Here is a 27,625-nt window from a genome sequence, read left to right on the forward strand (position 1 = left end):
CTCTCTCTCTCTCTCTCTCTCTCTCTCTCTCTCTCTCTTCCACACACACACACACACCCTGTGTACATGTGTGTGTGTGTGATTTTATTTATTAAACTTTAACCTGGCAATCATTGTGTATCTGCATTCTTCACAACATAATATTTTAAAATATATAAGCATGTGGAGTGAATAAACAGGGTGAATTAAAATGTGTATCACCTCACATTTTACCCACAGTGAGAACACTTAAAATCTATTCTTCTGGTGAGTCTCACATATATAATATACAGTTATTGACCATGGTGACAGTATCATGTAATACAGCTCTAGAACTTACTCCTCCTACCCAAACTGAAGCATGAAGCTTTTCACCAGTGTATTCACATACCTCTACCCTCAGCCCTTGTTGTTCAGTTCTAAGTTCTATGTTTTCAGAGTCCTCATGTAAGTGAGGCCATGTGATATTTGTCTTTCTCTGTCATGGTTTATTTCACTTAACATGATGTCTTCCAGGTTCTTCCATGCTTTAACAAATGGCAGAATCTCAGTCATTTGTTAGTCTGAAAACTATTTCACTGTGCATATTAAGCTGATTCCATATCTTGGCTGTTAGGGAAAATGCCAACAATGACCTTAGGGATGGATATCTCTTCAGCATACAGAATTTATAACTTTGTATATTTGTCCACTAGACAGATTGCTAGGTCAAATGGCAGTTCTCTTTTTATTTGTTGAGAAACTTATATTCTGTTTTTAATAAAGACTATAGTAGTTCACATTTCTACAAATTGCCCAAGAGCTTCTACTTTTCATTCTTGCCAGTGCTTAGTATCTTTTGTCTTTTTGTCAATTACTGCCTAACAGGTGCAGGGTGATAGAGCTTTATAGTTTTAGTCAGTATCCCTTTTCTCCTTTTCTCCTTATCTCATATGGCTTAAACTTGTCTAGAACTCACCCCTATGTAGCATAGGCTTGCCTCAATTGAAAATTTTTCTTTTACCTCAGTTGACCAGCTCTGGTATTATAAGTGAAAATTTTTAAACCTTGAGTATTTTCAACATGCTCGTTGGTTATTTATGTGTCTTCTATTGACCTGTGTTTATTCATGGCTTCTTCTTTCCCATTTTTAATCAAGCTGTTTTCCTGGTATCCAGCACTATTAATGAAAAAGGTTATCTATCTTTCCTAAAGTGAATGCATTTTTACCTTTGCCCAACAAACAAATGTAAACAAAACCAGTTAAATATGTTTGAGTGGATCTGCTTTTGCTTCTTTCTGTCTATTGACCTGTGTGTCTATCCCTACCTCTCCATCACACTGTATGGCTATGAACCTAGATAGTAAACCTTAGAATTGAATACAACTAATCATCAGGGTTTATGTTTCTTTTCTGAGAATTGTTTTTTACCGATCTAAGGGGTGTGTATTTCATGTATATTTCATGATGAGCTTAAATATTCCTAGAAAAGGTAGAGCCAAGCATTTAACGTGAATTTCAATAAAGCTGCAAATCAGTTTGAAAGATGGAATCCGCACTAGATTGAGCCTTTGAGTCCATAAACATAGTATCAGTTCACTAATTTACATCCTTGCCTTCTTATAGCAGCATTTCAACATTTGCAGGATACAGATTCCATGCATAGCTGGTAGTTGTATTGCTGAATAGTTCAGGGTTTTTAAATAACTATAAATATTCCTGTGAAGTTTTTCTTTTTTAAGGTAGTGGGTGCTCTCTTAGGGATATCCCACCAAAGAAGCATACAGTTAAAAATAGACCTAAGAGCTACCCGGTCACGGTTCATGTTTTATTTGATGATCTAGCTTTCTGTATAATGGGGGCAGAGCCAAGACACCTTTCCTGGCTGATGACTAGCTGCAAGTACAGCTTTACTAGGAATCTCATTTCATCTGAGCTGAGAGACCATCCGTTCTTCCCATCTCTGAGATTTAATTTCCTCTAATTATAAAATGAACATAATGATGTTTTGTTGCCGATAATGCTGAGTAGATGTGAAATTAAATGGTGTAACGTGTGAGAGAATCCGGCAGCCAGCCTCACAGTTACCTGATAAGAAAAGGAAGCTTCTGTTGGACCATTTATTCATTTACTATTAGAAATGGTGGAAGGGAAGCTGTTTTGCAAATGCAGTGGCTTAGGATGCATGAACCCACTGGACGTAGAGCTTCAAGCAGTGTGGATCTTTGTTATATTCCCAATCTATGGCTAAGGGCTACTTGATATGGTGACAATTTCTGTCCTAAGGTTCCCCACTTAGGTCATTTTTATAAAGTCGGGTGATAGCATTCAGAGGAGAGGGTCAGTCCAAAGATAATATACTGGCTTCTGCTGCATATCTTCCAAATATCTGGAGCATCCAACCTGAACTCATCCCCTGTAAAGTATTTTGGTGAACTACTGCTGCTATAATAAGCTGGATCTGAGAGATCTCACTCATGCCAAGTCTCTTTCTCTTCCTTTTCCAGCAAGGATTGAAAATAGTTCACCATGCAGAGAAGACGCTGTCCAGCTTCTGCAAGTGGCAAAAGAGCATCAATCCCAAGAGTGACCTTAATCCTGTCCATCATGATGTGGCTGTCCTTATCACCAGGTAGCTCAGAGGCTTTGGGAAAGATAGGTAACTAGCCAATGAAGGCTAATGGCTGAAAGTCTTGTCAGGCATTGACCCTCATGGCATTCTCACTATTTTCTGCTGCTCTTGGTCATTTGTGAAAGTAGCAACTATGGTCTTTGAGCCCCTTGCGGGCTCATACCGTGGAGAGTGCATGTTAGCAAGCTTGTTAATATGACAGAGCTCTCCTTTCTTAAAAACCACATCTGTTGGCAAATGAGTCTCTTTTACTATCATAACAAAGATTTTTGCCTTTTAAACTGTTCTCTTTGTAACAAGAAATCTATTTTTAAATCCTTGATTGAAGACTTCTATAACATTCAGCTGGTGGACTTTGCAATTCTTTTATTTCTATTTCATCGTCCCCTCTCCAACTTATAAGACAAAACTCTAGAGGAACTTACCTATTCTAGCCCACTCCTGGCTGATGCTTAGGATACAGTACACACATTCTTCTCTGAGTAAGCAAAGTGATCTAACTATACTTATCTTCTTTCTACCCTCATAAATCTTGCCTAGTATTGGTGAGGCCCTCAGTTCAGTCTCCAGCATTACAAAGATATGATTTTGTTGTGAGCACAGTGAATCTTATGGTGCTACAAAAATATCCAAACTTTCAAGATCCAGAACTATGAAAAGCTAATGAATTTTCCTAATCAATTCAAGATCTTTGAAATCTATGATTACTCACTGGCTCAGTAAATATTTATTGACTTTCCGCTATAGTTCTTTTTTTATTATAAGGGCTCATATAATAATAGAGGCTAGTTCTTACTGAGCAGCTTATATGAAATTACAGAATCCAGAAATCTAAGGATGTGTAGTAAAAGAAGCCTGCATCTTCTGCTGGGGAGAACAAGGACTCATATAATTAATATTCTACATCTGCACAAACCTACTCCACATGAGACTACTTGGTCAACCTGACATACAGTAGATCCTAGGAATACACTGCTATAGATTTATACCCAAAGCTTTTCTTGGAACAGATTTGCATATAGCTAGGTTTTAGCACTTTCATTTGAAAGCAGGATTCTGATAGTTGAAGTTTCAGTTAAGAGTAAGACAAACATATGTGCTACGTATTTCTTATCATCCTTTACATTAGGATGATCCTGTCGAAATGTCAGGGCCACCTACTTCTGAGTGGCCTGTTTTTCACAGGACAATACATACCCAGGGCCTTCTTAAGTTTTTGACCTTAGGACTTATCTTTGGGCTTGATAATTCTTTGTTGTAGAGGCTTTTTCTGTGCATAGTATCTAGTCTCTGATCTTTACTTATGAGAATAGTATCTCCCACACACAACTTGTACGAAACCAAACTATCTCCAGACTTTGTCAAAAGTTTCTTAGGAAAGACGTAAGATCAAAATAATGTTCTACTCCTCACCTATGAAAACCCAATCTGACAAATTCTGGTCTGGAAAAATTAGCTAACAGGAGAGAGGAATGACTGTGAGATTAAGTTTTGCCTCTAGGGGACCATTCTGAGACTCATGTTGGCAGTGCACTATAGAATTGCATTTAGTACATGGTAGATTGGTAAGAATACATTACATATATGTTCCACATATACAGCCTCCTGAAGTATAGTTTCTTGTATATTTCTACAGTATATGATAGAAATAAATCCAAACTTTTTGTAGTCCAAAATTTCTTGTCCTCAATGATCATGTTTTCACAATTCCTTTGTTGTCTCTTATTTCCCCTTTAATTTTAAGCACTTAGTAGGTCCTCCATAAAAATTATGTAACAGATGCAGTCTCCTTTCTTATCAAGCTGGGACTGTTAATGGATGAGCAATGGGTGTCATACACATTTTCTCCAACAGGTTCCTAAAGATATACACTTTTAGAAAACACAATCAAAATCACACCCTGCAGCCAAGGTTGTAATTTATTTTGCTAGAGACCATGTGATCTATCTCTATAACACTCAACCCTCCAACAGCTGCTGCCAATAAACAAATGGCTCATATCTAGGATGCCTATGAAAGGGGAATGCTTCCCATGCTCCCTAGTCCTACCCACTGCCATTCATGGAACTACAATCTCACAGGTTCTCCAAGTGTGGATTTTTCTGTTACCCAAAGGACATGAAAATCAGGGGATCATTTGTTGCTACAGATGATGCTCAGACAAAATACAAGAACTGATAGGCTTTGCAGCTCAAGTCTGGAAACATCACCAGCATTTGTGCTAATCAAAAGCTCTTCTTGTGCTTGAAGAAGGTCTGAAGACTAATTAACGACTCTCTCAAAACTCTTGTCAGTGATTGAAATAACCTGTTTAGGATCTGAGAGTGTGCTTTTATTTTTGAAAAGCTGTAGCCTTTTCTGACATCCTAGGAGTCTTTCCTTCCCTTTTTCTAGCTAATTCCTGGTAAAAGGGGAGTTCAGGTGTCACTGTGTGCATGTAATATGAACTTACACACATACACATGTGCAAACGTGCAAGTCCTATTAGTAGAATGTGACTAGATAGATAGTTGATTTAATCTCTTTGTGGGGTAGTGGGAGAAATTTCATTTTTCATAGAAAAAAAAAACAAATGAGTTTTGAGAACAGACCTCAGAAAGACCAAAGGGGGGTTCATGTTTGAAAAGAAAATTGCTAATTATCTCTTCTGTATTCAAAGTTCAAATTAACTTTTATTGTCAATGTGATCTTTTGTTGGCCTAATCATGTTAGTCTCCCAAGATGATGAGCAAAAACCACTCAAAATAAAATGCTTTACATTTCCCCAAAGTGTTTGAAGTTTGAGAAATTCAGTTAATTAACAGATAAAACCAGAATAAATCTAATGAACTCAAAGATGATTCCTGTTTCCATATGGACTTTATTTCAGAGCATACTTTAAAGACACAAAGATAGCAATTTATACTGATGTATTTTTACAGGAAGTTTTCTCAAACATTTCTTGGGGTTGTTTAAGTATCTCTGTTCTCTGCTTTCAGAAAGGACATCTGTGCTGGTGTCAATCGCCCTTGTGAAACTCTGGGGCTGTCCCAACTGTCAGGAATGTGCCAGCCTCACAGGAGTTGTAACATCAATGAAGATTCTGGCCTCCCTCTGGCTTTCACCATTGCACATGAACTTGGGCACAGGTAAATGGTTAAAGCAGCAGAAATCCATTTTCCACGTTCATGTGTCAGTAGCACTGAAAGAAGTAGAAAGCAGTTTAGACTGAGTGTCACAAGATTGAGTTTGCATATGGTAAACATGAGTTCACAAGATTGAGTTTGCATGTGGTACAAGCTTGCCCACCTGACCTCAGCACCTCCATCTGAGAAGTAGGGATAATTTCCCAGTCTTCATCTACTCCATGCTTTCCATGTATAACTATTACATATTAGACTCACCTAGACTCCCTAAAAACGCAATGTTTATTCACTTTTTTGGAGGGAGTTGTTTAAGACACAGTCTCACTATGCAGCCCACACTGGCCTCAAACTCAAACCTGTGTAGCTCATGTGCTGGCCTCCAGTTCATTATAGTTCTCCTGTGTCTGCCTCCCAAGTGCTAGAATTATAGGCATGAGTCTCTATGTCCATGTTGAAATGATAATTTTTTATTAATTAGTTTATTTATTTACTTTATATCCCAATCCAAGCTTCTCCTCCCTCTTTTCCTTCCAGTCCACCCTCTCCCCCTCCTCTGCCCCTTCTACTAAAAGAAATGGAGGCTTCCCGTGGATATCAACCTGTCTTGACATAATTGACCACAGGAAAACTGTCAGAATCAACTAACCTGAACCCATAGGAGTTCACAGGGATTAAACAACCAACCAGAGAGCATACATGGTACAGACTTAGCCTCCCACACATATGTAACAGACAAAATTATTTTTAAGTTTACTAATATCAGTTTCCCTTTATTGGTTAAAGTCTCTTTTTGGGATAATGGAGACCCAAATTATTTCCAGTTCCTATATAATTTTATAATACCAGGCATGTTTGTTTCCAAAGTGTCAAACAGTGATTCAGGGATGGCATGCTACGATGGTTAATCTTCCTTGTCAATATGACTGGATTTAAAATCACCATGGAAATATCTCAGAGTGTGTCCATGAGATGTTTCCAGAGAGGATTAATTCAAGAGCAAAGGCCCGCTCTGAATGTGGGCAGCACCATCCTGTATAGTCTTTGTGACTCAATACGAAGGATAAAGTGAGCTGAGCAAGAGCATCCCACTTCTCGGATACAGATGCAAGTGATGAGCTGCCTCAGGCTCCTGCCGCCATGCCTTCCCGCCATGATCTTCAAACTGTGACTCAAACTAAATGCTTCCACCTCCAAGTTGCCCCTCTCAGGAACTTGCAACAGCAATGAGTAAAGTAATAATAATAATAATAATAATAATAATAATAGTCAGACCTTCCATTGATATCCTTGTCATGAGGAACTGTAGCTTTGAACTGTAAACCAAAGTGAAACCTCTCTTCTTTGTTTTTGCCAGGGCATTTATTACAACAGCAGAAAAAAAGGGGGGGAGACGGGAATATGTGCCCTACGGAGGGGTGGTTATTCTTAATATTTCCTTCCATGTAAGATGAAGCTTCTAGAAAAACATTTTAAAAGATAACTTTAGAGTCTGAGCAACATGTCTTATCTTCCCAGAGGATAGAGGTCTCTGAAAGGAATGAGCAAAATATCTGATTTTCAGAGATTTAGCTACAATGTGACCTGAAAAATAAAGTATCATTATAGGGTTGAAGAGATTTTTCTTGGGCGATCATCTTGAGGAATAGCTTTACTAGCCAGTAGTAGGGTATTGCAGGGTAACTGACAGGGAGTTAGAGAGACTCTACTAAAGGAACTTACTGACTAGAGGTTGAAATTCTGCCTGAACTTTTAATCATAGAAAATACTGTGTCTAGTTAAGAAAAGCAACAACATCCTTTAATCTGATTATAGTTGGTATGCCTGTGGAATGACAATATTAATGTCACTAAAAAGATACAAATTTAATGTTTTGAGCTCCTCTTTATACCATTGGACTTTTCATTGTGCTATGGGGGAATCTCAACAGTCATATGACTTAGATACTATTGTTAACCCACCAGTTAGTTACACATAAGTTAGTAGAGCATTCAAGTTACTTCAAAAATATATTTTGACTAGATATGTCACATGAAGTCTGGTTTGAGAATGTTTGAGTGAAGGCTTGATAAAGATTCTAGGTTTGCCAGGCACCAAAGTCTCCCATAGGGAAAGATCTCAGCTTATTGTGGCTTTGTTTATCAGTGTTATGTGCTAACCACAAATGAAAGAGTATTATCTAACAGGAGATGCAAAGTCAGATGTTCCATAAATAAACCATCCCTTCTGCTTCATGGTAGCCCACCAACATCACTATTTCAATGGGGATCGCCTCTCTATAAAGGAGAACAAACACTGGGCATCCTCGGTGTACCACTAGTAAAGAGAATTGGAAAAAAACCCTGAAGACTGTATTGTATCAGGTGAGACCTCTCTAGTCTGGGCTCACTCACCATTATCTCATAAAGCATATAACTTTGCAAAAATAATTTTACTTGCACAACAAGACCAGAGCATTGACCAATGATTAGAGAAAGTGAACATTTGCTCTGATTTTTCCTGAATCTGTAGTATGGCCCCAGACAGTTCTACCTTGCTACACTTAACTCTGTCTGTTAAAGGAGCCGGCTGCACTAGGCAGATTCTTAGATTTTTCTTAAATGCTATGCTCTATTGAATTCTCACATCACAGCCCCAATGACAAGTGTAGTATCTTTTAATATCTGTGGTTGTCAAAAGTTCAGAGACTGAGAACATTGATGACTTCTTGTAATTAAATGATGATTGGGATCTGGAGGTGCTACAACAAAATGCTAATTGTGGAAAACCAAGCAACATCCTGGTCTTAGGAAAAATGAAAGTTATTCTCATATACAAGCACACAGGCCTCCTCAGTCCTGCTATGTAGGGGCAGGAGGCTCATGAAGCCTCTTGTGGAACCATTGGCATCAATAGTACTTTCTGGCAAGTGAGTATAGAAGAGTCAAAATGAGAAGTAACTGCTTAAAGCCTTCTTAGCAACCATATATGCGATGTAAAGCAAAGTTGAGGAGATGTAGCTTGATAAGAGGCAAGTGCAAATATTATTTGTACTTAGAGAAGGAATCCATTGTCTTCCCAAGATCAATATGGCATGTGAAGAGAAATGTAAGTCAGTCTTCCAACAGCAATTTTGCCTCAGCTCTGAGGTAGTCATTGGTTATGACTAGCTAGATATATGTCTATCACCCCTGTGAAGAAGGTTTCACATGCTTACCGCACTGCTCAGCAGAAATGGTGGACTGCTTAGCAGACTGAACTGGGTACTGTCTGAATTAGTTTGCTATTGTTCTAACTTGGATTAAACTGAACACTAGCTCAGAGCTGGACAGCACATTTGGAAATTGAACTATCTTAGGGATTCTATATCCAGTGCTGATATTGCTGATGGAGCTGTATTTCATATTCTACAGGGAAAATGAGGGTCATGCTCAAAAATAAATCTTTGTAAGAAAAATAAAACCACTTGAGGGAGAGGGAGCTAGGTAGAGATGATGGTTTGAGATGAAGTTCTTGGAAAGCAAATACCAACAGAGAAGAAGAGTAAAGGGAGAGGAGGTTGTAACAGATCACCTTAGCTTTTCCTGGACCTTAATTCTATGTGGAAACTCTCAAAATAATTGTGTTTCAGAGTTATTCTACAAAAGGAGCAAAAGTATGAAACATTTTACATAAAATATCCTTCACGCATTTGTCAAAGATGGTTTCAGGGTGAAGGAGCTGTATTTCATCTAGCTCCTGGCATAGTAGGAAAAGGCAGGACATTCTCATGAGGCCTTGAGGAAAGCTCCCAGAAAACCAGTGCAAGTACTGCCATTTGGAAGTCAGCAGAAGCATGTTGAATGGCACCAGTGACATCTGTTCACTTAGGAGGCAAATGTCACCCCTCACAAAATTCAGACCCAAGAAAAATGGACTCAGTACACTTTTCCTTACCTTTTAAGTATGCTTCAAAACCCCTTAGCAACTGAGGCATCCATTCCCATCCATATTTTTAAAAATTAATTTAATATTCTTTTTCACGTATTCACTTTACATCCCACTCACTGCCCCCTTTCTGGTCACCCTCTCCCTAATCTTTCCCTCCTTCTACCCTTCTCCTCTGAGCAGGTGCCCCCTCGCTATATCCCCCTACCCTGGCACTTCAAGTCTCTGCAAGGCTAAGCACTTCCTCTCCCACGGAAGCCAGACAAGGCAGCCCAGGTAGAGGAAAGCACCCAACTTACAGGCAACTGCTTTTGGGATAGCCCTGCTCCAGTTATTTGGGACCCGCATGAAGACGAAGATGCACATCTGCTATATATGTGCAGGGAGGGCTAGGTGCAGCCCATGTATGCTCTTTGATTCAGACTCTGAGAGTCCCAATGGTCCAGGTTAGCTGACTCTGTTGGTCGTCCTGTCTAGGATAGGAGAAGTTCCTATCTCCTTCGTGCTCTCAATCCTCCCCACCAACTCTTACATAAGAGTCCCCAAGCTCCATCCAATGTTTGGCTGTAGGTGTCTGGATCTGTTGGAGTCAGCTGCTAGGTGGAGTCTCTCAGAGGGCAACATGCTGCTGTCTGCAACTGTAACAGTATCATTAATAATGTTAGGGGTTGGTGCTTGCCCATAGGATGGGTCTCAAGTTGGGACGATTATTAGTTGGCTGTTCCTTCAGTCTCTGCTCCATCTCCTATGCCTGCACTTCTTGTAGACAGGATAATTTGGGGATTGAAGCTTTTGTAGGTGGATTGATGTCTCTATTGCTCCACTGGAGTTCCTGTCATCAGGTTCTATATCCCTAATGTAGTGAGTCACAACTAAGGTCACCCCCGTCGATTCTGGGGTGCCTCCCTTATCCTGGGCTTCTGTCTTGCAGCTAGATGGCCATGAAAATGAATGCAAATCATGATTTATTTTAATTAATATTTTGTTTTGTTTTATGTATATGGGTATTTTGTCTGCATGTATGTCTGTGACCACATGAATGCCTGGCCCCATAAAATCCAGAAGAGGGCATCAAATCTACTTCACAACTGGAATTATATGTACATTGGGTACTGTCTTGTGGGTACTGGACTCTAACCTGTGTCCTCTGGAAGAAAAGACAGTTTTCTTAACTACTGAGCCACATCTCTAGTCCTAAGTTTTAAAACTCTTAGAAATGAAAATAAACTTAACATGATAAAGCATACCTACAAAACAATTTACTGTTACTATTGTATTTAATAATGAATGACTGTATAAATTCCTTCTAATTTCAGAAAAAAGGTAACTACGCCATTCATGGTAGATTTATTCAAGAGAAATTACAGTACTTAAGAAAATATATAGTAACATTTCAGTGGAAGGCAAGAAAAATGAAGAAGATACATATTTAAAAGGATGAAACAAAAATTTAAATAAGATGATATTTAAATATAAGATTGTTTTATGAATAGAGAATACCAGGGAATATATGCATGTATAAAGAGTAAAATACATGAGTTCATTAAAATGATGAGATATAACATGAACATTGGAAAGGAATCACACTCCTACTTTCTAGAGCACACGGACACCAAGGTTGGAAGTTTAATCCCGTTCCATAGTCACCTGACCTTTGATTCTAGGTTTCTGGGCTTCAGAACTTTGAGGTAATGGATTTTTCTTACTAAGTTACTAAAGTTTCAGTAATTCTTTTTAGAATTCCCCAAGAAAATAATACAGCGTGTCCTTAAAAAAGGACAAAATCTAGAATATATTTAAAAATAATTTTCAAAAACTCAACCATTCACAATATGAGATGGAAGTCAAAGGATAATATGAAGGTGGAAGTTTTGAGGGTACAGTGCAATGATATGTGGGAGAAGAAGAGACAGGGATAGGGGTCAAGGTGGGAGTTAACCAAAACTCACAAGATATGAAAATGCCATATGAAAATCTGCTATTTCAAAGTAAAAAAATAAATAAATAAATAAAATAACAATTAAAAAGAATAACAAATACTCTGCCCCAAGCTTATTCATTGAGTCACAACAAATTGTCTAGACAATTTGATGTCTGTAATGAGACAATTAAATTACAGATATTACTTATAGAAGAAAGAAATGAAAATGGCCAAAATAGATGAATTGACATTTCACCAAAAGAATATAGAGATGTGAAATAAACATTAGAATAATGTGGTTGATGTCATTTGTTACAGGGACATGCAAATTAAATCAACAGCAGTGTGTTAGTACACTACTACGAAAATAACGAATAAATATTAATGATAATAAATAACATATATAAACAATGACACCTAATGCTAGTGAGGATGCAGATGAAGTCTTATTTGCTGCCAGTAAAATATGAAATAGATCAAACATTCTGCAGAACACTTGGGCAGGCTTTTTTAAACTAAGCCTGAAATTACCATATGACCCAACAGTTATTTTCTTGGGTTTTCATCTGGAAAATAAAAATGAAAAATTGTGCTCACATAAAAGATTGTGCATGAATGTTTTAAAAAGCTTAAATTCAAATTGGAAATGAATCTGGTGGCATTTGAACCCACCAAGATGAATGGTTGAGAAACTCTGATAAATACCTACAATTAGCAATAGAAGGGGTGAATTACTAATTCGTGCAACAACCTCAGTGCATCTCTAAAGAACAGTGATTAGTGAAAGATCGTGCATGTCATTCCATTTATGTAACATGTAGAAACAGAATGCTACGAGCAGAGAAACAAAATTATAGGAAAGGAAGACAGAATTAAAAGGAGAGAAAGAAGAAGGTGATTCATTGTCCCATACCAGTGGTCAGCCCTGAAATCATGTACATACCAGTATTATTGTATTAAGCAGATTGTATTACATATTTAGGAATATGTATATAACAACCGTTAGAGGAATAGAATCCAGAGAGAACATGATGGGTACTTGGGTTTCTTTCCACCTCCATTATATCTCTGTTCCTTCTACCTTCTCTTGAAATCCCCCATGCCTTCTTACTAGAACATTGACTTTATGTATATTAAGCCTAAATGTCTATGAACTATTATATACATAATCAAAATATACATATACACAACAGTTTATTATTCAGCTTCAGAGAAAATGAAATTTAGAGGTAAATAAATGCAGCTAGCATTAATCATTAAAGGCAACTCGGACCCAGAAAGAGAAAAATGCTGAATGTCCTCTCTCATATGTAGGTGCAGTGTATGAAATTTGGTTTAATGTGTTTAAATTAGAATACCCATAAGATATTCTATCTATCTATCTATCTATCTATCTCTATCTCTATCTCTATCTCTCTTTGGTTTTTTTTGTTTTTTTTTTTTTTGAGACAGGGTTTCTTTGTGCAGCCCTGGCTGTCCTAGAACTCATGCTGTAGACCAGGCTGTCCTGGAACTCAGAAATTTGCCTACCTCTGCCTCTGCCAAGTGCTGGGATTAAAGGCGTGTGCCACCACTGCCCGGCAATATTATTTTTCTCTTAAGTAATTAAAATGCCATGCTTATACTGAGTGTGCACACACGCACATTCATGCACACACATACACACACACACACGAATATTGGTTCAATGTCATCACCCCAGCTTCCAGATTGTGATGTATTTCATTTATAGAATGTTTTCTCCCATGTGTTCGAAACTAGCATTTTCGAAAGACTTTAAAATTTTTATATTTTAACTTTCGTGGCTCATGTTCTCTGTGAGTTCTACTGTATCATCAAATGAATAAACATGAGTTAAAGAGTAGATATGCCTCACAAAGTCCCAGTGAGACCCAGGCACCTCAATGCTACTTCAGCCTATAAGTTAGTCAATCCACTTTAAAAGAACTGAAACAATGAAGACTCTCCCAGATAGGCTAGCCTGGTCAGCCTGGGGATTGTTCCCAAAGCACAGGGTACCTACTCTAACCTACTCTTAGGACTCTACCCCAAAGACTAGAAGACAGCTTCTTGGAGATTAATCTCTCAGCCAATCTGATGTCACGTGTTCTCACCCCTCAGTATTATTGACCGACTGCTCCCATGTGATGACTCCACCAGCTTTGAGACAGTAGACAGAGAGCAGCTTTGTTTCATAGCACCTCTTTCATTTCATGAATAAGAATAGAGATCAAGAGGAAGTTCTATAATGCACAAAAAAATGTAGGAAAACTAAAATGAGATTTTGGCGAACATCTACATTTAAAGTGTAGGAGAACCAGTAACTAGGAGCATGTCAGTAGGTAACAACCAATAATGTCAGTGGACGTAGAAGCAAGTGGATCGAGAGTTCCAGTTAGACTGGGCTGCAATAGCAAGATTCTATTTCAAAAACAAATGGCTTAAGATGTCGTTCTGTGGTTGAGTGCTTGCCTACTATGTGCAAGAATCTAGATTCAGTCCTCAGTACCAAGAAATATGAAAAAAGTAAACTGCAGGCACACAGTTCTGTGCATTAGAACACCCTCTGCTAAAAAGATCACCGTTTGGAACAGGAGTGTTGCTCAGTTGGTAGAATACTTGATGAGTAGCATGAAGTCCTGAGTTTGACCCTAAGACTGCATGAACCAAGTATGCTGGCACACTCCTGGAATTCCAGCACCTAGAGGTAGAGGTACCTGAACCACAAGTTCAAGGGGATCTTTAGCTACATAGCAAGTTACAAAGCCAGCCCAAACTGCATAAGATCCTGGCTCAAAACTATCTTTATGAACTTTTGAGAGTTTCTCATAGTATAGGGTGTGCTTTAGCTACTGAGTACATGACCTGTACAGCAAGCCCTTCAAGAGCTGAGTGTGACTGATGGGCGGCAGCCCGGGAAAGCCTGTATAAGCTTTTATTCGGTATCACTCTCTTTGGAAATAGGTGCTGAAAGAGCTTTGACTAATTCTGTGGCTCCTTTGTGATTTTTATACTCATAGAATGTGATTTAAGCTTGGGGGTACATTGTTAGTACTATAATACACAAAACAAGAAAACCTCTTAAATCTCCCAAAGTCTATTCTGTGCATGAGTTGCTGGTACTGACCATATTCTATTAAAGTTAAGTGTGAGGTCCTCAGTCACATGGGCTTCAGATCCTAAATCTAAGCCAATTATCTCTACGCTCTAAGGGTTTCATTAGAACAAAATTTTGTAAATACCTAAGAAGGTGTCTTGGGATACCTTCTGACAATCCTGAGGACATTGGTTGTAAACAGAAAATTCTGGGTCAATTTATTTCCTAGATATCCTCTGGCATTGCAGGCAGTTCATATTATGGTCCTTTGGAGCTGCCTTCCTGGTCAGCCATAACAGTAGAAAACCAGGGAACAGACAAATAAATGAGTTCAAAACACACAGATATCCATTCAAGACAACAAGATATATTCTTTTAGCCTATAAAATTATTCTTTAAAGAAGGACATTAAACTGGAAAACTATTATTTTCTTGTGTACACATGTGTGTGCATGCATGTGTGCAAATGTGTGTATGTAAATGTGTGTCTGTACACGTATACACATGTGTAAAGAAGCCAGAGATCAACACTGGGTTAACTACATCTTCTTTATTTGTTCTCCATTTTATATTTTTAAGACAGGGTCTCTCACTGGTGTGGAGCTCAACTTGAAGGCCAGCCTGGTTGACCAGTGAACACCAGCAGTCTTCCCCAGCACGCAGACCATAGATACTGGCTTTTTACATTGTTTCTAGGGGCAGGGGTAGAACTCATGTCTTATTGCTTGAATTTATTAAGTTTGCTTTACTGAGACATATTCTCAGACCTAAGAAAATTATTTTTAAAGGTTAAACTTCTGTCACTTATGAATCTCTTCTCATAGATAAGGCCTTGCTAAATGGCTTTCAAATCTTTCTTCATTCAGATCCTAGCATTTTGATGAGTACCAATTTTCTAGGAGAAAAAAAAATATGGGGCAAGTTGCAGCAACTCAAATGTCATCTAACTTCAGAGGTCAAGTTCAGTCCAGATTCTCTACCTTCAAAATCTCTGATCAACCACTGAGCTGCAAGGGCTCCACACTGGGTTGGCCTTGGAAATCTGTTGCAATGGAATAAAGAAATCCATTCTTCCATGCCTGAGCCTGGGCCAAAGTCTCCCTGAGACTGCTTTCCTGCTTCTTCTTGAATGAAAGGGAGAAGGAAAACTGGATTTGTTGACTCTGGGATGGCTTCAGTAGAGAAGGCGAGTGTACTGGCGTTTGCTTTACCTTCTGACTTCAAAATATAGGGAGCCAGACTGAGAGCTTTCGGCTTTCTGCCAAATACAAGTTTACTTTTAATTCTCCATATGGCTTTGTGGCTATGTAGCTGAGGTTAAGGGCATTACCTCTCATCTTTCTTGAACTTCTGAGTCCAAAACTAGTTATGTCCTTCCAACTTCTAAGTCTTACTTTATAAACAGCTCCTTTGAAACAAAAGCGGCTTCCTGTGTTTTTAATCACTTTGGTGAACCTGTGAGTTTCTCCTGTTTAATGCCTGTCTGCTTCTGTTCTTGTGTTTTGAGTCAGCTTTGGCATCCAGCATGATGGAAAGGAAAATGACTGTGAGCCCGTGGGCAGACACCCATACATCATGTCCCAACAAATTCAGTATGATCCGACTCCACTGACATGGTCGAAATGCAGCAAGGAGTACATCACTCGCTTCTTGGAGTAAGTGTAGTATCTAAGTCAGAAGTTTTGGTGAGTTCTCCACAGAGAAATTAATGCCTGGAAAAGAATCAGTTTCATTTTCCAGTCTATAGTATCCTGTTGGCATCAAGAGAATGGATGCCCCTCTGCTTTCTGACTACTCTTCCTATCCACAGGCAAGTACTTTTTATATACAGTTGTCTCAGTCAGGGTTTTACTGCTGTGAACAGACACCATGACCAAGGCAACTCTTATAAAGGACAACATTTAATTGGGGCTGGCTTACAGGTTCAGAGGTTCAGTCTATTACCATCAAGGCAGGAGCATAGCAGTGTCCAGGCAGGCATGACATGGGAGGAGCCAAGAGTTCTTCCTCTTGTTCCAAAAGCAAACAGAAGACTAGTTTCCAGGCAGCTAGGATAAAGGTCTTAAAGCCTATGCCCACAATGAGACACTTCCTCCGACAAGGCCACACCACCTAACAGTGTCACTTACTGGGCCAAGCATACTCAAACCACTACAGTTGTAGATTAGGTTCTTGGAGACTGACAGGTCAGAAAAGTTCACTCAAACCTGTTAACAAAATTATCATGATTGTCTGTCTTCCTACTGTCCTGTGTTTTGTTTTTGTTTTTATCACCTTGACACAAAATAGATTTATGTGGAAAGAAAAACCTCCATTGAGAACATGCCTCCATCAGATTACCTTTAGACAATACTGTAGTATGTCTTTTTGACTACTGACCTATGTCCCAAGTTGGATAAGAAAGCAAGCAGAGCAAGCCATGAGGAGCGAACAAGTAACAACTATTTCTCCATGGTTTCTGCTTCAGTCTCTGCTTCCTGGTTTCTGCCTTGACCTCCCTCACTGACTGTATGTTACCTGGAAGTATAAGAAGCAGTAAAACCATTCCTTCCCAAGTTGCTTTTGGTCATGGTCTTTATCACAGCAATAGAAACCTAACTAGGACACCTACTATTTTTATTTCCTAGATAACAATTAAACTTTTTTATGTTGGATATAATTTGCATTTCCTTTTATTAACTTTCTTCCAAGGTCCAGAGGTTTCTCTTGTTTATAAGAATAGACAGTCTGGAGAATGAAAAAGAAATTATTATGATGAAAATGTCTATTGGATGATGGGAGAGAATTACATGCAACTGATCTGGTTTTGGTTAACTTGTTTGCAGCCGAGGCAGGGGGTTCTGTCTTGATGATATCCCCAGAAAGAAAGGCTTGAAGTCCAATGTCATTGCCCCTGGAGTAATTTATGATGTCCATCACCAGTGCCAGCTCCAATATGGCCCAAATGCTACATTCTGCCAGGAAGTGGAAGTGAGTGTTGGATTTCTTGATGCCTTTGGTGGGTCTGTGCAGGCCCTGAGATCTGCAGTATACTGAAAGAAGCACAGAAAACACTTGTAAACTGGAGGATCAGACCCAGAGCTGAAAGTTTTATTGTAAATTACTTATATTTATGCAAATCTTTGACCCAACTTTCTTTGGGTTGTGTAAAGCCACAAATTCTATATGACTTAGAGACAGTTCCATGGTGATTTACAGAGTACATCGTATTTAACACCTATAAACTCCATAGCAGTCAATTTAATCCCTAAAATTGCCCCTTTTCTATATTTCCCATTTGGTTGAAGAGTATCATTAGATCACCAGGTAGGAATAAGATTCATCTTCAGTCACTCTTCTCCCTTATTTCCAATATCTAATCGATAAGTCAAGTTTTGGCATTGTGTTCTTCAGTAATTAACATCTCTGTCCTGCCTGCTTCATTACCACCACTGTGTTTACTCTGCTTATCTTCTCTTGATATCCTAACTACCTCCAGCCTATCTGCTATTCAAATTGCTATTCTTATTATTTTAAAAGCATAAATATAATCATGCTACTATTCTGTTCTTATAAACACTGCCATCCATTAGATGCAATCCTAACTCCTTATATTCTTTTATAATCTGGACCCATTCTACTCTACAGTACTTTATATATGGTAGATGATAGGTGTATGGATAGACAGATAGATTGATAGATAGATAGATAGATAGATAGATAGATAGATAGATAATAAAAAGATAACAGACAGATAGATATGAATCACCAGTCTGAAGTATAGCTGGCAAAAGTTTTTCTTCCATTCCGTATGTTTCTTCTTCACTTTACTCATAGTTTCTTTTGTTGTGGAGAAACTTTTTAACTTCCTGCAATCCTATTGGTCAAACCTTGGTGCACGCTATCTTTTTATCTTCTAAGTTACTGGGTCTTTTTCAGATATGTTTCCACACAGGATTCGAAAATACAACTGAATGCAAGCCCTCCTTTGTTTTTCCAGAATGTTTGCCAGACACTGTGGTGCTCAGTGAAAGGCTTCTGTCGCTCTAAGCTGGATGCTGCAGCAGATGGGACTCGTTGTGGTGAGAAGAAGGTGATGTGTTGTTGGTCTGAGGAAGAAAGGTGGGAGGGCAGTTGTCCTGGAGTTCTTGGAAAGAGGTAGGAAGAAGGCCCTGGGGGATGTGAGGAGCCTCCAATGGGACTCACAAAGTCAGACCAGACCCTGGAAACCATCTCAGATCTGCTGCTCTTTTCCAACCATTGCTGGGACCATGAGAAAGGACTCAGAACTGTGCTCAGTCCATGAGAAAGGACTTTACCTGTAAAGCATCAAGCCCATCTTCCCCTGATGAACTTCTATGGGGTTTCTGTTTCCTTTTGAACTTGCTATCAACTTTCGTTTTAGACATTTCTCCCTCAATATTACAGATTGGAAGGCATAGGTGATTTGTTTCCAAAACATCACATTGAGTCCACTTATAATCCTCCTTCTTGCTGGCTGGCATAACTGAATATTTTAAAAATCTTTCTATTTTCCTAAGCAGAAAAGTCACAGACATTAGATCTCCTCCAGAGTGCCGGAGGGCATGCTAACTCCTGCTAACCCACTAAGTGGATTTTGTTTTTGTGAGTCTGTAGTTTAGGAGTTTGGCACCATCTGTCACTGAGTTTATAGTGCCTGATAAATCTGATTCTAGAAACCTAATTTATCTGAAGAGGCTCTCTAAACCATTTTCTGTGTGGCCCCTGATGTATTGCTGTAGAAAGTCTTCTGCTTGGAAAAAATTGGGTTTAGACTTAGAAAGTCTTTGGCAAATCTTGCTATGGATTCTTCCTGACACACATCCTCCCTGTCATATCTCTTTGCAGTGGTGTATGGCTGGAAAGTGTATCACAGTGGGGAAGAAGCCAGAGAGCATCCCTGGAGGCTGGGGACGCTGGTCACCCTGGTCACACTGTTCCAGGACATGTGGGGCAGGAGCTCAGAGTGCAGAGAGGCTCTGCAACAACCCAGAGTAAGGCCTGGCATGATTACTTGTTTTCTTCTCGTCTCTAAGCGCTAGGACACTATTCTTGAATGGCATGACACCATTCTTTGAGGTTTATGAGGAAAACTTGATCAATTCTCTAAGACAAAAAGACTGAGAAAATTCACACAGGGTGAAAAAAATGTAATTCTCTTTCAATATGTTTTAACTTGGTGTTGGAGTCTTAATAACAGCTAAGTAAGTTTACTCCATCATTTGGGCAGAACAAAGCAAACTTATTTTAAATGTAGAAGCAAATTTCTTTGACATATTCTATCTATGTGAAATTCTCCGGGAGCTTACGAAATTAAATCCTTCCAGATAACTGTGCTCTCTCAGTGAGAAGTAAATTAGTAAAACTCAGCTGATATGATTATATCTAGATTTCAATCACAATGAATATACAATTGTATAAAACTATTCATCCCTTTTATAATTAGTAAAATGGCCAAGCACATTTTTTGGAATAAATTATAATTAATGTTCAAACAGCACATCTTTATGAATCTAATCTTAGGGTTCCACATGTCCACATTTTTAAATGTAAGCGATAAAGGTGGTTACAAGGCCTTTCAGTATCTACGTTTCAAATTGTAACCTTCTCCTTTTACTAATAAGCATAATACTATATGTAAATTATATGTGTCCATGTGTTATATATGCATACAATTTGCTATATATAAATTTTGGTTTTTTTCCTGAGGATTTTAAAAGTATCTGTAGCTTAATATAGTACCTATTATATTATAAATTATAAATAAACACTATTTGTGAGAAATACTACTCATAAGTAAATGCTACTTATAAATATCATCACTTACACATGTAAGTAATTGTTTGAGGAAGAATGATGTAATTGTTTTAAAATTCTTCCCCTTGATAAAACTCCATTATTTTCAACAATAGGAATGTCTTACACAGTACTTAATTTATAGAGAAGATACATATCAGTTTGGACAGAAGTATGCTTTTAGAGATTAGGAAATACAGGCAGTACGCTCTGAGACTTGTGGTATGTATTCAGACACCACTCCCTAAGCTTGGAAAGATGTTTAATAACCTATAGTCTTCAGAGAAGGGGCGGCCTCTCTAAGGAACTGAAGAATAATTTACTAGCTCAACATTAGAGGACAGAAAGTCCTAGTGTCCATCTCCAAGGCTTCAATTTCTCACTCAGTCTCCTTGAATGAGTGATGACATCTAATTCCATAACTCATTTCCTTGATTTTATTGAGACCACAGTTAATGGCAATTTGTTGTATAAAGATCTCTGTGATTCCAGTCACAAAGTCAGAGCAGTGTATGAGCCAACTACACCCACTTATGCTGAAGACTGTACCTTTCTTCAATCACACTTAATATGCAATTGTGTTTTTTTTTTAATGTATTCTTCTCTGGGTATTTTTCCTGACCTTATCATTGACATTGGTCACATGAGACCAACTATAGAGATAGTGAAACACTGGCACGTCTTGGCTCAGATGAGACTCCTGGTAATATTTGTTTGTGGAAAATGAGATGGACAGGTGCCAAATCACAGAGCCTCTCTCATTGAATGGAGACTGGCATTCAGAAGTTAAGGGCAATTCTTAGTTCCTCCTACACGGAAGAGACAAATGAAGAGCATCTATGTGTGCTGCCCTGAGCTCTCAAGGTGCACTAAGAAAGATGGGGAAGGGGGTAAAGTAAGTCTCACAAATATCAAAGAGAACAAGAACACAACTAGACTGGCAGGATTGTCTCTCAGGGCTGCAAATCAGCTGAGACAGAACATGGATAAGAACTCAGGCATTAGATTAGAACACATGGTTCAAACCTTGGCTTTGCCATTATTAGCTGAGAAATGCACTTCTTGCTTCCAGCACATGATTGAATCTGTCCTGCTCGTGTATCCTACCTTCAGCCTTTTCTCTGAGACTGTTCTCCATGTCTATCCACTCCAAAGACTCTTTCTGGTCAACTTTGCTTCCATGGAGTGCTCTTCCTTGTCCAAAGCCTTGTTGTACTCATAGACACACCTTCTTAGTTGCTATCTTAAATTTGCTCACTTCTGTGTAGTTTATTAAGGGCTGGAGAGATGGCTAGGCTAGGTTCACAATCAAAAATGATGTTTAATAGTTTAAAAAATTGTAAAATTTAAGAAAGTATAGGACTTGTGTTGACTTTGTACTGATGCTTTCTACCTCAAAGCATGCTGTTAAGAACACTGTTGTATTTCAGTGTTGGTTGGTTTGTATTCGTAATACCTAAAGAGTCTATTGTGTCATCAGTTCTTACCATGCACTAACTACCACTCTCTAAAATACTAATATGCATTATCTCATTGAGCCTTGAAAATTATTGTAAAATGATTAGTATACTCATTTTACAATCACAATAACAAACAACTGGAGCTCAGAAAAACAAGATAACTTGCTTAGATTCATCTAATTACTAGAAAGTCAAGTTGATACAAGATCCAGTCTTTGAACCCATTATGCTACACTGCAGTGACAGTCATAGTATCTCTCTCGGGTACAACAAGGTACAAGTAAGAAGTTATAGTAATTTGAGAGCCTTCATGAGATCTATCAGCTACCCTCTGCTTCTCTGAGAGCAGATCTGATATACTACTTTCTCATATACATGATACTGAGTAAGAGCTTCTCATATCCTCACATTCATTTTTATCTCTATGACTATAAGATGTTGCTGGACTCACAGTACTACAGAGGCTCCATAAAGGAATTAGAACTTGGACTGAGTCATTAAAGAACTATCTTCAGAAAAGGGCCAGTAACTACAGTTAGAACATGAAGTGTTTTTTTTTAATTGGAGATTTTATTTACATTTCAGACGTTATCCCCTTACCCCATTCCCCCTGCCCAGGAACCCCCTATTCCATCCCCCTTCCTCCTGCTTCTATGAGGATGTGCCTCCACCTACCCCCCACTCCTACCTACCCACCCTAGAATTTACACACACACGGCGTCCAGCCTTCATGGGACCAAGGATCTCCTCTCCCACCTATGCCCGACAAGCCCATCCTCCCCTACATATACAGGTGGAGCCATGGATCCCTCCCTATATGCACTCAGGCTGGTGGTTTAGACCCTAGGAGCTCTGGTTGGTTGATATTATTGCTTTCCTCATGGGGCCGCAAACCTTTTCAGCTTCTTCAGTCTTCTAACTCCTCCATTGGGAACCCCTTGATCAGTTCAATGGTTAATTGTGAGCATCCACCTCTGAATATGTCAGACTCTGGCAGACCTCTAAGGAGACAGCTATATCAGGCTCCTGTCAGCATGCACTTCCTGACATCCACATCAGCATCTACATTTGGTGACTGTACATGGGATGGATACTTGGACATAGCATTACCTGAGGACCCAGCTATACCACTCCTGGGCATATACCCAGAAGATGCTCCAACATATAACAAGGACATATAACATGCTCCACTATGTTCATAGCAGCCTTATTTATAATAGACAGAAGCTGGAAAGAACCCAGATGTCCTTCAACAGAGGAATGGATGCAAAAATGTGGTACATTTACACAATGGATTACTACTCAGCTATTAAAAACAATGAATTTGAGAAATTCTTAGGTAAATGATTGGAACTAGAAAATATCATCCTGAGTGAGGTAACCCAATCACAAAAGAACACGCATGGTATTCACTCAATGATAAGTGGATATTAGCCCAGAAGCTTGAAATACCTAAGATTCAACTCACAGACCACATGAAGCTCATGAAGAAGGAAGACCAAATGGGGGTGCCTCGGTCCTTCTTAGAAAAAGTAACAAAATACTCAAGGGAGCAAATATGGAGACACAGTGTGGTACAGAAACTGAAGGAGGGGCCATCTGGAGACCATGCAGTATCTTTTAAAAGGAGAAATAGATCACTTGTGGTTGGCATCCAGAGGAGGTTTATGATGGAGATGGCATTTATTTGGCCCTCAAAGAATAGGCATCAGGTAGACATGGAAAGACTTAAGAATAAGGAAGTTCATGCAGAGGCACAGAAAAACTCAAGGAAATAAATACATAAAGGAAAATAGGCAAAGCTTGATAAGATCAATTATGACAGGATCATGAAAGCCTGGAGTGCCAATCACAAGAACTTAGATTTGATTGACATATTTTAGCCACTGGGTGACACTAGAAAAAAAAATCTTTAAACAAGAAACTAATATACTTAAGATATTCTAATAACATACATTGTGCACAGGGGGTTGTATTTTATTTTAGTTGGCAAAGGGAACATAAGCATGAAGATAATGATCAGACTGGTTTTTAGCTGTGTACCTGAGAAAGAGAAAACACATATAAAAATACAACTGGATAGGCTGGACATGGTAGTGCATGCCTTTAATCTTAGCATTCAGAAGGTGAAGGCAGAGAGATCGCTGTAAGATTGAGACCAGCCTGATCAACCTAGCAAGTTCTAGGCTAGCCAGGACTACATAACAAGATCTTCTTTCAAAAAACAAACAATTAAATAAATGCAAACAACTGGGAGCCAGATCCAAGATTGGCCAAGTATGAATGATTCTACAATCTGGCCATTGTTATTTGCTAAGAAGAAATCAAAGAAGGAAGATATGGTGAATGTAAAACTTTTCTATTTTCCTCATGTATTTTTCCTGGGAATTTTGCCATTGGAAACATATATATTGCATAATAACTGTATAATTATATAATATTCTATAATTCTATAGCAATGTATATAAAATTTAATAGAAATCCATATTCCTATTAAAATATAAATCATTTTAAACAGGTATATGTTTAATTAAAGCAGGCATATTCATGTATGTTTTATAACAGGGAGCTTAGGACCAAAGGACTAGTGAGAAACATAAACACTCCCAAACAGTTATGAAATTGAAAATATTTATCTGTTTCTTTAGGTCAGAAACAGGCATGTTTTGACAAGGAACAGTCATGGCTAGGTGGCAAGGGATTTTGAAAGGAAATTGTTGACTTCTTGGGAAATGTAAAGAACAGCTTGTCTCTTTCATCTATAGACCAAAGTTTGGAGGGAAATACTGCACCGGAGAAAGAAAACGCTATCGCTTATGCAATGTCCACCCCTGCCGCTCAGACACTCCGACATTCCGGCAGATGCAGTGCAGTGAATTTGACACAGTCCCCTACAAAAACCAATTCTACCGCTGGTTCCCAGTGTTTAATGCAGGTAAGGGACTGTAAATGTACACCTTGGATCTGGAGTTTCTCAGAAGCCCTGCAAAGGTCAACAGAAAAAACAATAGCATTGGGGTTTCTCAGTTGTGGAAGACAGTAACTCTGACTGGCTCAAGCTGACTTTTAAATTTTGAAGTCTGAGTATGTCCAGTCTTCCCTGTGGGTGATGAACATGACATTCGTTAAACATGAGGGCTGGTTTTCAGTAGATAACTGGGACATGGAGGAATTTAGACAGTCAGTAGATATTCCAAATGGTGGGGTGAGACCAACTTCAAAGGAGCCTTCCATGGAAGAAGTTGAGGAGTTTAAGTACAGTAGATCTTTCTGTAAAGGAAAGAAAATGGAAGGCAGTCTCAAAGGTCATTCCATATGGAAGAGAACAGTTCAAAAATGACAAGATAGTAAGAATGCCTTCCTCAGAAATTAATGCTGAACCTGAGACCGACATTTCATATGTGCAACGTAGTACCAGAAGGTTATAAAGTAAAACCAAAAATCTAAGGGATGGGTGTCCAGGGATGGAGACATAACTGAGCTGGAGAATGTAATGGTAGCTGTTGTGGTAAATATTATTGGGGGTTTCTACCCCACCTTAGATCATTTAATTCCCAAATAAAAGATACAAACCTTTATGTTTATAATAAGCCTTAAAAGCACATCAGTCCTCTATGCTCTTTTGTCTTCTTCTCTGTCACTAAACACAAGATATAACTTGCCATGTTCTATCTAGGCTTCTTCTACCCCAACAGGCCAGCTCTCATGACCATGGTCTCACAATCCACCTACCCCATGGTGTCCTTCCCTATTCTCCTCTCTCCTGCTCCTCATGGTCTCTGTCTCAGACCGCAAGCCCAGGGAACAGAAATCCCATCTTTAGAAGTTAGTTTGATCATATAATCAAACTACACTAAACTTCCATTCATCCCCTTAGAAAAGATGCCCTACAATAATATGTTGTGAGGGTTTTGTAGCCAAAAGATTTGTTGTCCATGCAAGTTGAAGTTTTGGCTGGAGACCTTTTCATGTTGCAGCCAGTTTCAGAGCTGTTCCCAAGGATCACCTGTTCTGTTACCTGTTTTGATCTTGATGTGTTTCCTGTCTGTAGCCCAGATCTTTAGGAAGTCTCCCTCTGTCAAATCTGATTTCTATAATTTGAGATGGAATAAAAAACCTTTTCTTCTTTTCTGTTGACATAAACATAAACCCTCTCTTCCAACATAACATACCCTTTGTCCAGTAGTTTGAAGTCATTAAAAGTATAAACGGATCCAGTCTAGCAGCCCCTTTTCTATCTGGGTACACTCCATTTTGACCTCTCTCAAAGAGGATGCGTAAGACTGCCATTACCACTGAACATATAACCATTTTCACTTGATAATTTAAACCATGATTGTGTGGAGTGCAGATATTCTCTACAATGACATGTGTTTATTATTATTTATTGATACAGAATTTCTTTGTGTACCCTGGGATATCCTGGATTTGTTCTGTAGATCAGGATAGCCTTAAACTTACAAGGATCCTATCTTCTCTGCTTTTGCTTCCCAGATTGGGATCAAAGTCATGGGTTTACTTATTTATTCAGTATTTATGTGCCTTTGAAAACATTTATATCACTTTTTGTCTCTTTTCTTTTCTTTTGAGATTATTATCTATGTGGATTTATTTACTCTACCTTTTTTGCTCTTAATTTAATATCCTTCTCCATATTCAACTTTTCCTTTCCACCCAGTGTATAATAACATTCCTAAGCAGTACTGCATTTGCTCAGAGGTCTTGGCCAGAGCCATGTGCCACATGCCAGGCTGAGCTGTCACCAGTTCCCTCCTGGGAGCCCACATCCAAGGAGACTGACTGCTCAGAGCAGTGTGACACTCTATTTCATGTTATGTTTCAATGTTGACCAAGGAATGAAAAAAGAAAGATTTGCCTAACTTAAGGGTATTTGAGGCAAGGGAGTAAAAAGAATAGCTAATCTAACTTTTATGTGATTATTAGATTCTTGAAATTCCAATGTGCTGAGACTGATGAGTCACAGATGCAAGAATCTCACAGTTGGCTGTTAGAATGATTATAATCAAAGCTGTGGAAAGAAAAGTGCTATAAAGATTTGCCAACTTTGAGTCTCCAAAACATCTCGATAACTATCATTTTTTCTTACCCCCAGTTCTTCTTGAATGAGGGTGAGACAATTGATTATTGGTGCAATGGAGACATTTTATTATGTAACTAATGACAAAGGTACATTTAGTCAGTGCCATCTATATCTATGTTCTGTGTATTTTGTATTGTGTTGGAACTACTGGGGCTGCTGGTTTTATGGGCCTCTAGGACTAACATACCAAAATAGCTTCATTGGTGTAACAGGTGTTAAATTTCCATCCCTTCACCCTCACCTGCCACCACTGAATACTACATACAAATATAGAATTGGACTTGTATGCACTATATGTGAATGTATATACTGTATATGTATACAGTATACATGTATGTATGTATGTATGTGTATGCATGTATGTAATGAATGCTGATAGGTCAAATAACTTGAGTTGGAATAAAAAGGGTTGATTCAACTTGAATTTTCATAGATTTATAAACAATTCTCATGTGCCTACTGTTTGCTTAGATGGCTGTAGGCACTAAATAAATGAGAGTCATTAAAGTAGACAAAGCTTTGATATGCTTTGGACTGATTGACTTTTATCACTGGAATTGAATATGCTGATGGATGAACTAACCAGTTATCTGGGTTCGAAGCATCAGTCCTCTAGCCTAATGGTTTCTCT

General features: G+C 38.6%; 1 protein-coding gene across 2 annotated transcripts in view; it reads left to right on the forward strand.

Annotated features, from left to right (window-relative positions):
* Positions 1–27,625, forward strand: part of Adamts12 (ADAM metallopeptidase with thrombospondin type 1 motif 12) — a 263,298-nt gene that overhangs the window by 150,552 nt on the left and 85,121 nt on the right. For both annotated transcript variants that reach the window (XM_028767605.1, XM_028767606.1), the window contains exons 6-12: positions 2,467–2,591; positions 5,570–5,719; positions 16,149–16,292; positions 17,463–17,607; positions 18,617–18,709; positions 19,486–19,631; positions 24,659–24,828. In XM_028767605.1, the coding sequence (XP_028623438.1) occupies positions 2,467–2,591; positions 5,570–5,719; positions 16,149–16,292; positions 17,463–17,607; positions 18,617–18,709; positions 19,486–19,631; positions 24,659–24,828 (973 nt within the window). The remainder of the gene's footprint in view (positions 1–2,466; positions 2,592–5,569; positions 5,720–16,148; positions 16,293–17,462; positions 17,608–18,616; positions 18,710–19,485; positions 19,632–24,658; positions 24,829–27,625) is intronic.

The sequence above is a fragment of the Grammomys surdaster genome, unplaced genomic scaffold, assembly GCF_004785775.1.
Source record: "Grammomys surdaster isolate TR1022 unplaced genomic scaffold, NIH_TR_1.0 174, whole genome shotgun sequence".
NCBI lineage: Eukaryota > Metazoa > Chordata > Mammalia > Rodentia > Muridae > Grammomys > Grammomys surdaster.